Source organism: Motacilla alba, chromosome 2 (genome assembly GCF_015832195.1).
Source record: "Motacilla alba alba isolate MOTALB_02 chromosome 2, Motacilla_alba_V1.0_pri, whole genome shotgun sequence".
Lineage (NCBI taxonomy): Eukaryota > Metazoa > Chordata > Aves > Passeriformes > Motacillidae > Motacilla > Motacilla alba.
The window spans coordinates 5,054,432-5,068,200 of record NC_052017.1 but is presented as its reverse complement, the minus strand read 5'-3'; the positions used below and the strand labels follow the sequence as shown (position 1 = coordinate 5,068,200).

The 13,769-nt window shown below is 39.1% G+C and overlaps 1 protein-coding gene across 1 annotated transcript in view; it reads right to left on the bottom strand.

Annotated features, from left to right (window-relative positions):
- Nucleotides 1-11,870, bottom strand: part of LOC119698024 (sodium channel protein type 5 subunit alpha-like) — a 34,576-nt gene extending 22,706 nt beyond the window's left edge. The window contains exons 1-8 of the mRNA XM_038129473.1: nt 11,805-11,870; nt 10,004-10,287; nt 8,868-8,986; nt 6,685-6,789; nt 5,009-5,137; nt 4,160-4,251; nt 3,252-3,455; nt 594-651 (exon numbers count right to left, since the gene is read on the bottom strand). Coding sequence (XP_037985401.1) covers nt 594-651; nt 3,252-3,455; nt 4,160-4,251; nt 5,009-5,137; nt 6,685-6,789; nt 8,868-8,986; nt 10,004-10,258 — 962 coding nt within the window. The 5' untranslated portion in view covers nt 10,259-10,287; nt 11,805-11,870. The remainder of the gene's footprint in view (nt 1-593; nt 652-3,251; nt 3,456-4,159; nt 4,252-5,008; nt 5,138-6,684; nt 6,790-8,867; nt 8,987-10,003; nt 10,288-11,804) is intronic.
- Nucleotides 11,871-13,769: the final 1,899 nt, after the last annotated feature.

Below are 13,769 nucleotides of genomic sequence, written 5' to 3'. Positions count from 1 at the left end.
GATTATGTTTCAGCTCTGCAGTTCATTAGAGTGCAAAACAATTTTCTACTCCAGGTAGTACTGGCTGTTAGGAGGGATGGAAAAAGCAGCACCCACAATCCAGAAACAAAGGAAGAGGACAGGCTGGAGTAGACCACCATCCCAGGACAGCCCCCTCATCACCAATCCTCATCCTCGGCCCCTCGCTGCAAAGCAGCCACATCTCCCTCCTTGCCCAAACCTGCCCTCCAAAATCCCTGTTTTGTTTTTCCAGTTTAATTCTCATGAGCCTTCACAGAGAGGAGTGTCTGTCCTGTGCTATACCCCAGATATTTCACATTTTCAGTTCTCTCATGCATCCATGGGAAAAAGGCAGGCAACACTTCAGGAAAGTCTAAAAGACTAATTAGATCTGAATAAGCCAATTGCAAGTTCATCATTCCCTGAAAGACTTAAATTATCTGACTGTTTGCTATACTTTGTTTTCTGTGTTCTTGTTTCTGCATTCAAGGAAAGCTTGGAATTTCTGCTTTTGTCTCACATGACTGAGCAAAAAAAAAGGAGCACTGAGGCAAAGAAAACTTCCTAGGAAGAAATAATCTCAAGTCACTCACCCAGCACCAGGACCACACAGCAAAATATCCACAGTACCATTTTTCCTAGCAAAGTCATCTGTTAAAATAAAAGGGAAAAAAAATTAAACCCAGAGTACTTTCTAGCCTGAATCCTCTATCATTTAGTATTAGTAGTGATGAGTAACCAGTGACCTGTAAGAGCAAGTGCACAGGTTTCCCATGCTCACATTAACTGCACCAGATTGCAGGATACCCTGGCCTCATTTCTAAACATGAATATGTGTATGCATAAATTTCAGACTGAAGGCAGTCCTTTAATGCAGAATTTTTACAGTTATTATCACTTTGGCTACATCTGCATAAAGGAAATGAAGAATTGGAACACATAGGTTCAAACACAGTCACAGAATCCCAGAGTTGGAAGGGACTGTAAAACTCATCTCATTCCAGCCCCTGCCATGGGCAGGGACACCTTCCACTATCCCAAGTTGCTCCAAGCCCCATCCAGCCTGGCCTGGGACACTTCCAGGGATCCAGGGGCAGCCACAGCTTCTCTGGGCACCTGTGCAAGGGCCTCACCACTCTCTGAATAAAGAATTTCTCCCTAACATCTAATAGAAATGTTAAACCAATCCAATATTTGCTGAAACATTTTCCAATATTTTGCTAAAATATTTTCCAATATTTTTAAATGTTGGCACAAACTGGCAGAGTTCTGGCCCATAGCAATAATCCCTCTCTAAGAATGTGTGCAAACGTTGGTAGGAGTAGAATGGACCAGTTCTGTTTCCAATGAGCAATAAAAAAGTCCAGTTCTGAGGGGGAAGAAAGAGTATTTGGTTGTGTGAATATCCACCACTGCAGAGCCAAAAGACAGCTCCTAGCCCTGCTTAGCTGAGAAATGCAGATTTATCCATTAGGATGCTGGAGCTGTGCCCTTTTTGAACTCTTCCCCTATTTCTCTTAGCATTAGTTACTCTGTTATCAGCAGAAGTAAAAGCTTTAGCTAATAGCTAATTATCTCCATTAAGGTGTGGATTTATTATCCCAGATGTAAGGGAGGTCTCACATGTCCCTGGTGCTTCTCAAACCTCTCCTGTGCTCATCAGATAAGTCAGCATGATTCAGAGCCACCAGGACTTTTGATATCAGCTCTGCCATACCATGTAAATACCCCATAAAGGAATGAATCCCTATCTGGGCTACTTTCCACTGGAATTTTGCTCAGCTGCACTCCTGCAAACTGAAAAAAAAAAAAAAAAAAAAAAAAGTTTTTTAAAAAAATTCAGTGATTTAACTTCAGAGAATCACAATAACATATAGTTCTCCATGTGGGAGATGGGAACTTCCCACAAAATCAGGAAGAAAGCAGTCCATAAAAATATATAAAAGTATTTTTATAGAAAATTGAGCTTATAGGGCTGTACATCCTAAATCCTATAAGTCATCTACCAAGCATTAAACCTATCTGGGCTCTCCTACTGCTTTTGGCATGGGGTTTGAACAAGACAAAGGTTGTGAAGCAGCACAGATTTTTTATTTCTCGAGCTCTGTTTTCTGCATACCCTTGCCTTAGTACAGCATCAATGTTCTGCATATACTTAAATATAGATACTTTTGCTTCTTGTTCTTCAGCACAGAAGATCAGCATTTTTAGCCCAGCTTTGTCTCATCTGTGGTCTCTGCTATGGTGTTCTAGTCACTGACTGATTCCTTTTCATGTTTGCTTTCAATTATGATTTTTACAGCTTTCTGTACATGTAAATTACTTGTTTTTTATGTGTGGTCATTTGGTAGGAACAAGGAAACAAAAAAGGTTTTCCTCAAAAATCTTTTCTACACTTTCTTCCCCTGGACTGTGAAGTTATTGAAGAAATCCTGTCTGAACAAATCTCCCACACAGAGTGTGGACAAACAGCAATTCTGGGTGACTTTTCATGTATTTTCAGAGTTCTCCTGGGAAAATTCTTCTCTTCCTGTGCAACTGCTTCTGTATCTGAACTCACTGGGAGAGATTTTCTTCAGTGATTAAGCTTTCTTCATATTTCTGGCGCAGACATTGATTATTTTGAGTCTGTTTTTTTCACATATATTGAGTCTTCTCCTTTAACACAAGGCTTTGCTTTGCTATTCTGAAATGCATCTTACAGTGGTTCCTCTGAGAATGCTTTGATGCATTTTCAGATCTCTGCTGCATGGTTCCATCACCAGCCTCAGCCAAGGTGTAAACACGAAACATATGTATTGTAGATATCTTACATAAGACATAAAATAAGATATATTTGGTGTCAAGAAGTAAGTAATTTGATTTTTCAACAAATTCCTCTGTTTCAAGCTGAGGAGCAGTTCTCACTGAGCAGGAAAATGAAGATGCATGGGCTCTTCAGCCTGTAGTAAAAGGTGAACTTTGGGGAATTACAGCAGAGAATGAGCTAATGCATGTTTCAGTTATTGTCATATCATTCAGGGAAACAGATCTGGATGTTACTGGAAAATTTGGGAGTGCTTTTTCTTATAATGAAGGGAAGGAGTGCATTCCTGGATGCCTGCAAGCTGCTCTGGCAATCGGAAGGCCATTATCAGGTAGTTACTCATCAAAATATCCATCAAAACATCCAAATTCACAGCACTGGTTATACATGTGTGCATAGGTGTCTACAGCATCATCTAAAGAAGAATTAGGGAGAAAAAAATTACCTGAATCATTAACAAACTTTTCATAACTTTCCCATGTTTTATTACAAAACTCTGTAGTGTTCCTGATACACTTTTGCCTGAGATTGCCCTTAAAAAGCTGGAGGCCTATGAGGGCAAAAACACTCAGGCAGAAAACAGTCAGGATCATCACATCAGCAAGCTTCTTAACAGACTGGATAAGGGCCCCTACAATGATCTTGAGCCCTAAAAAGGAAAAGCAGGATGAAAAACTGAGATTCAAATACCATACTTGATAAGAGTTAATGCATAAAAGCCAAAGTTTAAGAATTATGGGATAATATGTGGCAAATATATTTGCAATACAAGTATATTTAGAGTGAGAGCGACTAATATGAGAGAAATATTTTTTCCTCCTTTCTTTGACCCTACAATTTTAAGACGTTCCTTTAATCTCTGAAAAATATTCCTGTGAAGGTGACAAACCAGAGATTATCTAGTTTTCTTTATCCATGAAAAGTAATATGCATAATTCAAATTATACTTCCAACACTGGTAATTTGTGAAGATAATATCCAATCTGAACCTCTCCTGGCATGGATTGATGATGTAAAATCATTAGTGGTAAAGTCCCTTCAATATCCAGAATTATTTCTGTGAAACCATAACACACACATCAGCTAAAAGCACATTCTGTAAAACTTACATTATAAACTCTAAACAGTATCTTCAAATGCATAATGAAAACAAACTATATTCAATATTCTTTCTAACATTTGATTCATTCTGGCTGGGACAGATGAACTGAGACACATTTTGTGTGCACAAATTCAGCTGTGTCTGCAACTTATGAAAAACACAGGAAAAAAAAAGGCAAAAGCCAACGTTTTGAATGAAGCAAAGAGTGAGTTGTAAGTAGGAGAAAGTACTCAGCAAGTAAGACTTCTTACCTGGGACTACTGAAATGGTTTTTAAAGCCCTGAGAACCCTAAAAGTCCGGAGGACTGACACACTCCCCAGGTCACTGAATGCTCCCACATACCTGTAAGGAGCAGATGTGAAATACCAAGTGCTTGAACAGAGTTAACAGGGCAGTTATTTACAGTGGTCATTCTTGGATGTTAATCTTTCCAAGAGTATTTTAAGCATTAAAAAGCTACATATCAAGGGTTTTCCTGAAGACTTATAAAATAGAAATGCATTTCTTCGTTATTAGTTTCCCTCTGAGGTGTCTCTGGCTTGTGCATAGCTGCTTTTCTGTGAGCATCTTTAAACATCTTTCATTTAAAATACAAAGGTACCACTCAATATTATGAATTTACAAATGCTGGCTGAGCTGTTCTAAATCTCCCTTCTGTGGCTACAGAATCTTGCTAATTACCAGAAAACCAGGCTTTAATTATGACTTTTGGAGATGGAGCCATAATTTAATCCACTCTCCTGTTGTCCATACCTATCACCCTAACTGCAAAATTATACTTTCATTCATGGGGTCAGCAAGTCTGTATTTATACCCAGCTCTTACATTTCACCAGTCTCAACACATCCATTCACAGATACCCACCACTGGGAATATCTTGCTCTGCACAGCTCTGTTCCCTTCTTGAAAGACTAAACATTATTGTGATACAGCTGAGTGCTAAACAAGGGGAAAAGTCAATGTTCTAGATAGTTTCAGGTGCAATTAGGAGCCGTGGGCTGGTTTTTAAACCACAGACAGCCTTTTGCACCACAGCAGTGAGAATTTCTAGCACAGAGAGAGGAGGCAGGTAATCCATATTTTATGTGTTCCCACTTACGCCATGACGATAACGGTGAAATCCAACCAGTTCCAGGGATCCCGAAGGAAAGTGAATTCATTGAGGCAGAATCCTGTTGCCAGTATTTTTATCAATGATTCAAAAGTGTAAATGCCAGTGAAAGTAAATCTAAGGAGGGGAGAAAAGAGCCAAAGGGAAAGAGCAGTGTTAGCACCCAACAGAAGAGGCACAGTCAGATTATTTAATGTCTGGGCCAGCAAACTGAGACAATGCTGGAGAGAACAAACAGATTTCTGCTGGATTTCAGTGTATTCCCTCAGTATCTGGTTCGCATGGAGCTGGAGACAGTAGCTGACTGCAACCTGGACATGACTATTAGCATGCAACCCCCCCACTTTTTGGCATTTTTCCAAATTCTTTCATGTGAGACCCCATAATTTCAGAAACACCAGACTCCCATTTACTAGCTAAAATAAAGATCCAAATTTCTATCTTCCTCCAGCTTCAGGTGGCCAAGGGAACGTGTGATGTGTTGTGTTATTTCCTTTGGGCACACAGCAACCATTTCTGTGTAGAATATTTAAAACGCTTAGAGGAATACAAGAGAAGAGGGTTTTCAATTTAAGATGGAAATTATTCTTATTAATGGAAAATTATCAGTAAAAGCTCTTCTGGACTTAACTGAGTGCACTTATAATTTCAAGGAGGCAGCGATATCCCTACAGAATTCAAAAGGCTTTCATTTGGTAGTCAGCAAATGCACTAAGAAATTATATGGATGTAATGCTTCCCTTTTTATTTGGAAAGAAATTATTCTGAAATTATTCTTGAAATGCATTTGAATGGTAGCTGATGTCAACAGCAGATACAACTCTGATCCAGCCTTTAACTCTCTCATAGGTAGAGAAGCACCTCAGCATCTTCTGGTGTCTTAAAACCATGCAGAGTCTCGTTCCTGCTTGCATGAGAGTTGGCCATTCCAAGCTGTTTCAGTGTCATTTAACATGATACAGCAAAAAATACTCTTAAACCTGTTTTTAATACTAAGTATGTGGGAATCTTCTCCTTCATGTTAGGTGTTAGAATTATCAGTATTCATATTCTAGCATTTTTGCCAAAGTGAAAAAGTGACAGCTGAAATAGTCTCTAAAAAAACCCCCAAACCAACAAACCCATGGCATTATACATTTCAAGACTGACTGCAAAACATGGATTTATTATGATTTAACATTGCAGGGGTTGGCAGCACCGAAGATAAAAGCTTTCCATTCTAACAGCACTCTGCAGGCCAAGTGCTTCTGACAGAACATTTTATTAGAGCAAAACTCAGCATTTCAATATAATTAGACAGAATTTTGAAAGACAGCAGCTCCCATGTGCTCAATCAGCATCAGTAACAACAGGAAATACATCTTGATAGAGAGCAAATTACTGAGTAACTTCAGAAAGTGGGAAAACTGGAGTAGCAGAACAGACATGAAGCCAGTTCAACAGTGGAACTTAATCTGCACTTACTCTCTCCTATAACATCAAAATTATTGTATATATTGTATATAAGACAAAACTACTTCCTCAAATAAAATCTCAATTAAAAAACCCCCTTAAGACAAGCAACTTTCCTTTTAAATCTCCCACAAGCTCGAGTGAAAGCGGCAAGTCTCAACAGCTCAATACAACTACATAAATAAAAAATATACATACCCACAGATACTTACTCAACGTATGTGTTCCATGAAGGTGATGAAGACTTAGACGACTCAGTCAGAGCCATGAATACACAATTAGTTATAATGGTGCACATGATAAACCAGGTGAACAATGTAAGTCATGGGAGTGAAGGCAAAGAATATGTCACGGATTCAGAAATGTAACTAAATATTGCATCAGTCACTGGCTGACATTATCTGGCTTTTTGTTTAAAGCACTTGTAAGAACAGCATGCACAGGTATTTGCTGATTTTGAGCCATGCTAGATGACAACACACTACTGCTGTTTTTCAGGGACTTCTGTATTGATTACAGATCTGCTGCTCTAAGCATTTCCAGCCTGGAAAAAGTACCCTCAACCACTTTAGGATTGGGTAGAAGGATGCAATTTTAGTTTCATTTTATGGCATTCAAGTTAAACACTTGCCCAAATCACACAGGTGGATCCCAAACCTACCTCTGACCTGGCAAAGCTCTTCTCTTCCAAAGGACAGCACAAAATCTGACAGGGTGATTCCAGGAGTCTCAAACTCTAGATCATAGAATCACAGAATTTGCTGAGTTTGAAGAGACCCATCAGGATCATCAAGGCCAGCTCCTGGTCCTTTTGAGGACATCCCAGAAGTCACATCATGTGCTTGAGAGAATTATTTCAGTGCTTCTGGAGCTCTGTCAGGTGCTGTGACCACTCTCTTGGGGAGCCTGTTCAGTGCCCAGCCACCCCTGGGTGAAGAACCTTTTCCTGACATCCAACCTAAACTTCCTCTGGCTTGGCTCCAGCTGTTTCCTCAAGTCCTGTCACTGGTCACCAGAGCAAAGAAATCAGGGTCTGCCCCTCCATGCCCCTCACAAGGAAGCTGAGCACCAGAATGAGTCTCACCCCAGTCTTCTCCAGACTGAACAGACCAAATGCCCTCAGCCACTCCTCGTGTGGTTTCCCCTCCAGACCATTCACCATTCTTCACTGCCCTCCTTTGCTCTCTAATAGATTAATGGTTTTTTTTATATCGTGATGCCCATGTTTAGCCAATTCTAGGGGCTCCCCAAGTGCTGTCTGGGACCTGCTGGCCCAGAGAACAGGAGCTTGGGCAGATACCTCATATGTGAACACCAAAACTCAAGCACATGGCTCTGGAGCTGGATCCCATGCCCTGTTGTACCACACATGTGGGCAATTCATAGGGTAGAGGAGTATGGGAAAGATATCTATCTTTGCCATTATCCATCCTCTCCATCCTCACAGAATTAAAAATCCTGGCTTTAGCTCTAGGCATGGTCCAGCTGTTAGAAGGAGCCAAGCCACTCATGGAAATGCCAATGTCAGCCAAATTTTGCCCAGAGAAGGCCCCAGCTGAGGGGCATTGCTGTTCTAGGGATGTCTGCACACTGCTGTGGTGACAACCTCGAGCCATTGAAGTTACCTCACACCACAGAGCCAGGAGATGGCTGGAAATCTGAAATCCACACAGGGACATTGCAGGCTTGGCTCTGGGTCTGATTCAGTTTGAAGCCACAGCTCAGGTGTCCTTCCCCAGTGCCCAACTGGAGCAATACACTTGTGATTCCCACCCCCTAATTGTGATATATGAGGTGGGATCTATATTACCTTTATATTCCCAAGGCATTCCCTGAAACTGCATTCCTGGAAATATTTACTTTCATATACCACATGTACACTTTTTGAATCTCATTTCCCAGAGAAACTAAGTTTACATGGGTTTTTTTCTATGTGTTTTCCTGTGTGTGCTTGCCTATCTCAACCTTTTGTCTCAAAACTGGCCAATGGTTGATCAGCTTTGGCACATGAGTTGAATTTAATTCCCACATTTGGGAAAGCAGAAGATGAAGAGGCTAGAGATCTTATCAATCTTCTCACTGGGAAAGGCTTCAGAATGAGATACTTGTTTATGACACATCAAGAAATCAATATCAGAGCTCAAAACACAAAATCTGTAGAAAATCAGGCTTAATAAGCCAAATACTCACAAAACTTATTTCTAAATATCACAAAAGCATGAAAATCACCTAACAATAGCTAATAATAATCACCTAGTAATATCTAAGGTGATTCATAATTAGAATCTATCTGTAGTGAGGAAAAGACCAGATTAGTTCAATGCTGTAAAATACAAAAGCAGATTATGTAGGGTTTTGTAATCAAAAAGAGGGAATAAAGCTGATTAAAGGATATGAATGTACTAAAATTTTAATTGCTCTTCTTCGTATTGGATGGAAGGGACTGAAGATCCACAGGGCACGTGTAGCAGTAAATCTGTAGATTGTTTTCTGCTTGTTTAGCACTATGAAAATCTTTTAAAAATAAACAAACAACAATCTGTCAGGAAGTTGAACACAAAACTTATTTTTGTGCTATATCCTCTTGTGTCAGTCATGAGCAAGAGCTTGAATTTCACTTTAGCCTGGCTAACTGGAAAGGCTGTACAAATTTGCTATCCTTTCATCAGAAACTTTAAATCAGGCTGCAAAATATTCATTTGCACAAACTTCTTTTTTCAACTTTGTGATTTGCAAAGAGCCGTGCACAGAACTAATCTTGCTTATGATTATTCTCTTAAAATAGAACAAACTCCTTATTGAGTCAAGATACACAAGAGTTGCAAGGAAGAACTGCAGCCTTTTCCATTATTTGCTGTTGTTGACAGTGATCCTCCAGCTCTTGGACTATAGAAATTAGTTCAATCTCTAACCTCCTCTCAAGCTAAAAGCATAATTCTCAATGGATTAGTTTCCATTTCTCTGTTATTGAAAATCATATTCTTCAGTATGTCACAACTGGAATATGGAACTTGAGTCAGGAGGTTGTAAAGATTGATCAGCAATCATTTAAAAATAATCTTTATGCTTAAGTATCATTTATTGTATGTGTAAGTGGAACAAAAGCATTGAGATGGCGTGAAACACATTGTTCAAAACTATGGAATTTATGAAAATTTACAAAATTATGTACAAAATTACTGTAATTTCTAATTATTATAATTTATTTCTCAACCCCCCTTTTCTTCCTTTATCCAGTTTATTTTTTCTGCTTCTGTTCTGATTCAAATCTTAATTGATTTCATATTATTTCATATTATTATTATTTCATATTATTTCATTCTTAAAATTTAAAGTTAAGCTTTTTTAAAAAAGATTACAGCACGGGCCAACTGCATGCACTGTTTAACCTAGAAAGGAATAAGAATTTGTATAAAGGGTTGTAAGCAAAACTCTTTGACAGATTGCCCACAGAAACTTTTGGTAATGCAATAAATTAAATTAAATTAAATTAATTAAAAATGAAATCCAAGTATCTTGGTTGGCTCAAACCTTATGATCTTTGTAGTACGGGTCGAGATCTTCCAGTGGTTCCCCAATGAGCTCTGGAGGAGGATTTCCATAGAGAGCTGGCAACTTCTGGAAAGCTTTTAGGTCGAGCTGAGGACGTGTCTTCTCCTCAGGTTTCTGCTCTGTGGTGTTTTTTGGACAATTCTTTTTGGCAGCAATTCTCTTTTTGATCGCTGCCAAGGATTCCTGAGTGAACCTGCGGAAGTTGTTGGTACCTGGTAGCAAGAATTCAGCCATTTTTCATGCTTCTCTGCCTGTCACTAATTCTGTCCAAACAACAGAAACAAGTACAAAGGAAGTCAAGTTACTCCAAAATAGACAAGTTATGGAAATGAAACAACTGTTTGCCCATGCACGGCTAAGAAAATCAACTTTCTAACCCATCAGCTTTGACAAAAATAAAAAAAAAAAATTAAAGGAAGAAAATATATGATAAATACCTTTTTCAGTGAGATGTCTGCTCAGTATTTTTTTAATTATATGCACAGATAGGATGTGAGCAAACCTCTATAAACTTAAGAGTGTATTTGGAGCACTTCATATAAGATACACATTATCTTAAATGCTCTTCAGCTGCTCAGGGAAAAGAAAAAAACAAACCCTACTCTTCTGGTTCAGCCCAATATTTGGAAATGGGACAGTAAAACCCATCCAACTGCAACATCAAGTGTGTGGAAGCTGTCAGCAACAGGAGGATCAAGTATTGAATTAATTAATGCAGATGGGAATACTCAGATGGAAAGTCCATCCTGGTGGAGCCAGCACAGCAACGAGCAGCATCCAAGAGGATTTAATTTGTGACCCACAGAGCCAGTACTTACTGACATGGAGCACAGAAATGCTTGATCCAACAAAGTTTATATTTCATGCCTTCCTCTCAGAACATAAATATTGAGAATAAGGTAGAAAAACACTTTGCATTTTTTATTAAGAAATCTGGCCAGGTTTTGGATAGAATCCATCCACTAAACACAACCTGAGTGCACGCTCTGCAAGGAGATTTCTCCAACATATTTTCTTTGATTATGAGCTCTGGGAGGACATTGTTAATTCAGTGAGGGATCAGGGAACTCCTGAGCCAGTGCAGCCCCTCCTGCACACTGTGCAATGATCCCACCTCATTGAGGGCTCTCCCTGGGGTGGATCAGTGCTGAGCAGGCACAGAAGACCACCTTAGAGGCACACGGTCAGGATTTTTCATTCAGATGCTGCCACCACCCCTTCAAGTGTGCTTCAAATTTGACTCCATAACAGCAACGAAAGCTTAACCTTGAAATTTAAGTCCTCCTGACTGACGACCTATTCTTGCACCTTTCCTTTCCAGACACTACATGGAACACCCCAGGAAAGCACAGCCTGAACCAAGAGGCTTTGTTTTACTTTGTAAACAATTTTTCTGTATGTGCTGACTGCCTGTATCTTCTCCTGTCATGCAATGCCTTTTCATTTCTCCCCAGATACAGCATGATTTCAGCTGACCTCACATTGCTGAGCTGTAGGAAACCATTGCTGTGAGAACAACAGCTGGAGGCCAGTGACAAACTAACTGCAGAGAAATTGCTCCATTTTTGCAGTCTGCCTGCCTCTCCCATTAAAGAAGCACATGAAATTATGAATATGAGAAGTAACCCTTGCTCCCAGCACAAATTAACATCATTTCTGGAAGAGAAATAGGACAGTCAGGCAAGAATAGTCATTATTCTATACTTTTCAATATCAGGTTAGCAGTCTGGAAGCTGTGTGTAGTATTACAGCAAAAACAAAAACGACAAGATCCACTCACAAGATTTCAAGCCTTCATCTGGACAAAGTGGTGTTTGTTTTGTTGATGTTCAGAGTAATTCAGATGTTGTGGTACCAGTAATGGGAGCTGTGAATGATGCATGAAAAGATGAAATTTCTGTGCAATGCACAGAGGGAATACAGTAATTACTTTATTAGGCTTTGTGCCAAATTTTCCAAACCTACCCATCCCTCCACTTCCATAAAAGTTTACCTGATCTCAAAAGTGCACCATTAAAATTCTCTGTTTCTTGCAGAATTCATTGTGGTTTTATGTCTTCCCTTCCAAGAAACCATCTTGTAACCTTCCAGAAAAGAAACTTTGATTCTCACACCATTTTCCCTCAAGACTAATCCAGGGCAGAGGAGATTCTAGGAAAACAAGAGGCTGCTGGCTAAAGCCAAGGATGGGGAATTAGAAGGAAGCACGGGGGCACATAGAGCCTGGAGTCCTTTGCCAGAGCTGGAGAGCAGGCAGAGAGATCTTCCCTGGTGGTTTTATAAATTGCTTCAAACAATTATGGAAAAATTAATTTTTGAAACATTAGGGGAAGGAAATCAAGCCTTGAGCTTTTTGTCTCACATGTCAGCAGCAAAATTTCCATGAGAAGAGCTGCAAGCCATGGAGCAAAAGGCTAAAACTGCACTTTTCATCCATGGGCAATTCTGAGCAAATCAGCCTAATGCTGAATAAAATCTGACAATTGCTAGAAATTGAGTAATTGGGGACAAAATGTCCCTGATTCATTCAAGCATCTTTAAAAATATCCCCAAAATAATTTCTGTTACTCATAGTCCCAGGGAGGGTGGCACACAACAGACAGCTGAGATGCATTTAGTTTTTATGTGAGCAGGTATCAATGGAGCAATTTGACCTAAAGTAGAAAAAAATGTTAATTCGAAACCATTTTTCCCCTTCATGTCACAGAAGAAGCAAAGTACCATTTTGGCCTTTTCTCAAGACTTGAAATACCTACAAAACAGTGTGATATTTAATATCTCTTGAAAATTAAAATTTTTCTTATCTTTGGAATTCCTAAAGACCAAACACCGATAATGAAATCACCATGATCAAAGAAGAATTATTTAAATTAAAAACCACAAAGAAGGAAACAAAAAAGCATTTATAGTATTTTTTATCAGCTATCAAACATACTTTCTATGAATTATTTGTCAAATACAAAAATGGGTAGCTGGATGTATTTCCAAAGTAAGGATGCCTTCTTCCAAATTTGTTTTCCTCTTTAGGAATACTCTTTGTGAATAGACCAGGAAACAAGGTTATTGTCAAAGATATTTTCTCTCCTTTAATTGTGATAACAATCACACCAATTCAATCCCAATTAATGAATAAAATTGTTCTTGATTATTTGCTTTTATGGCTTCATCATCTGTTATAAAAGAGGTGAAAAATGTTGATTATTCCTGCATTTAGCATGACCAAAATAATTAGTATGATCAGAGTGGCCAGGATTACCCTATTTCTTTTTGTTTGGTTGTTTTTTTAACTTGGCAGATTGTTACTGTGCTTCACTTGGGCTGTGTTGCATCTTTCTACACCTGAATTTCCAGAGGAGAAGTCAATTTTTTCTAGAACTAAATAAATACAAAATGTAATAGGAGATCAAAGTTTCCGTGGAACTATTCTACTCTTTCCCCAAAAACGAGGCAGATGATTAATAGAACCAAACTGACATCTTCTTAAGGGCTCTTGAGATACATATTAAAATAACACTTGTACCTTCACACATGTAACTTTTTAATCAGAGAATAATTTGGGTTGAAGGGAACTTAGGAGGTTCCTGAAAATGGTTAAATCATGAGGTCAGGGCTTTACCCAGACGAGTCTCCAGGAACAGAGTTGGCACAACCTCTTTGAGTAACCTGCTCCAGTACTTGACTGTCTCAACCCATTTGGATCCCCCTTGTTTTAATTTATGCCTCTTCCCACCATGCAAAACTGTCA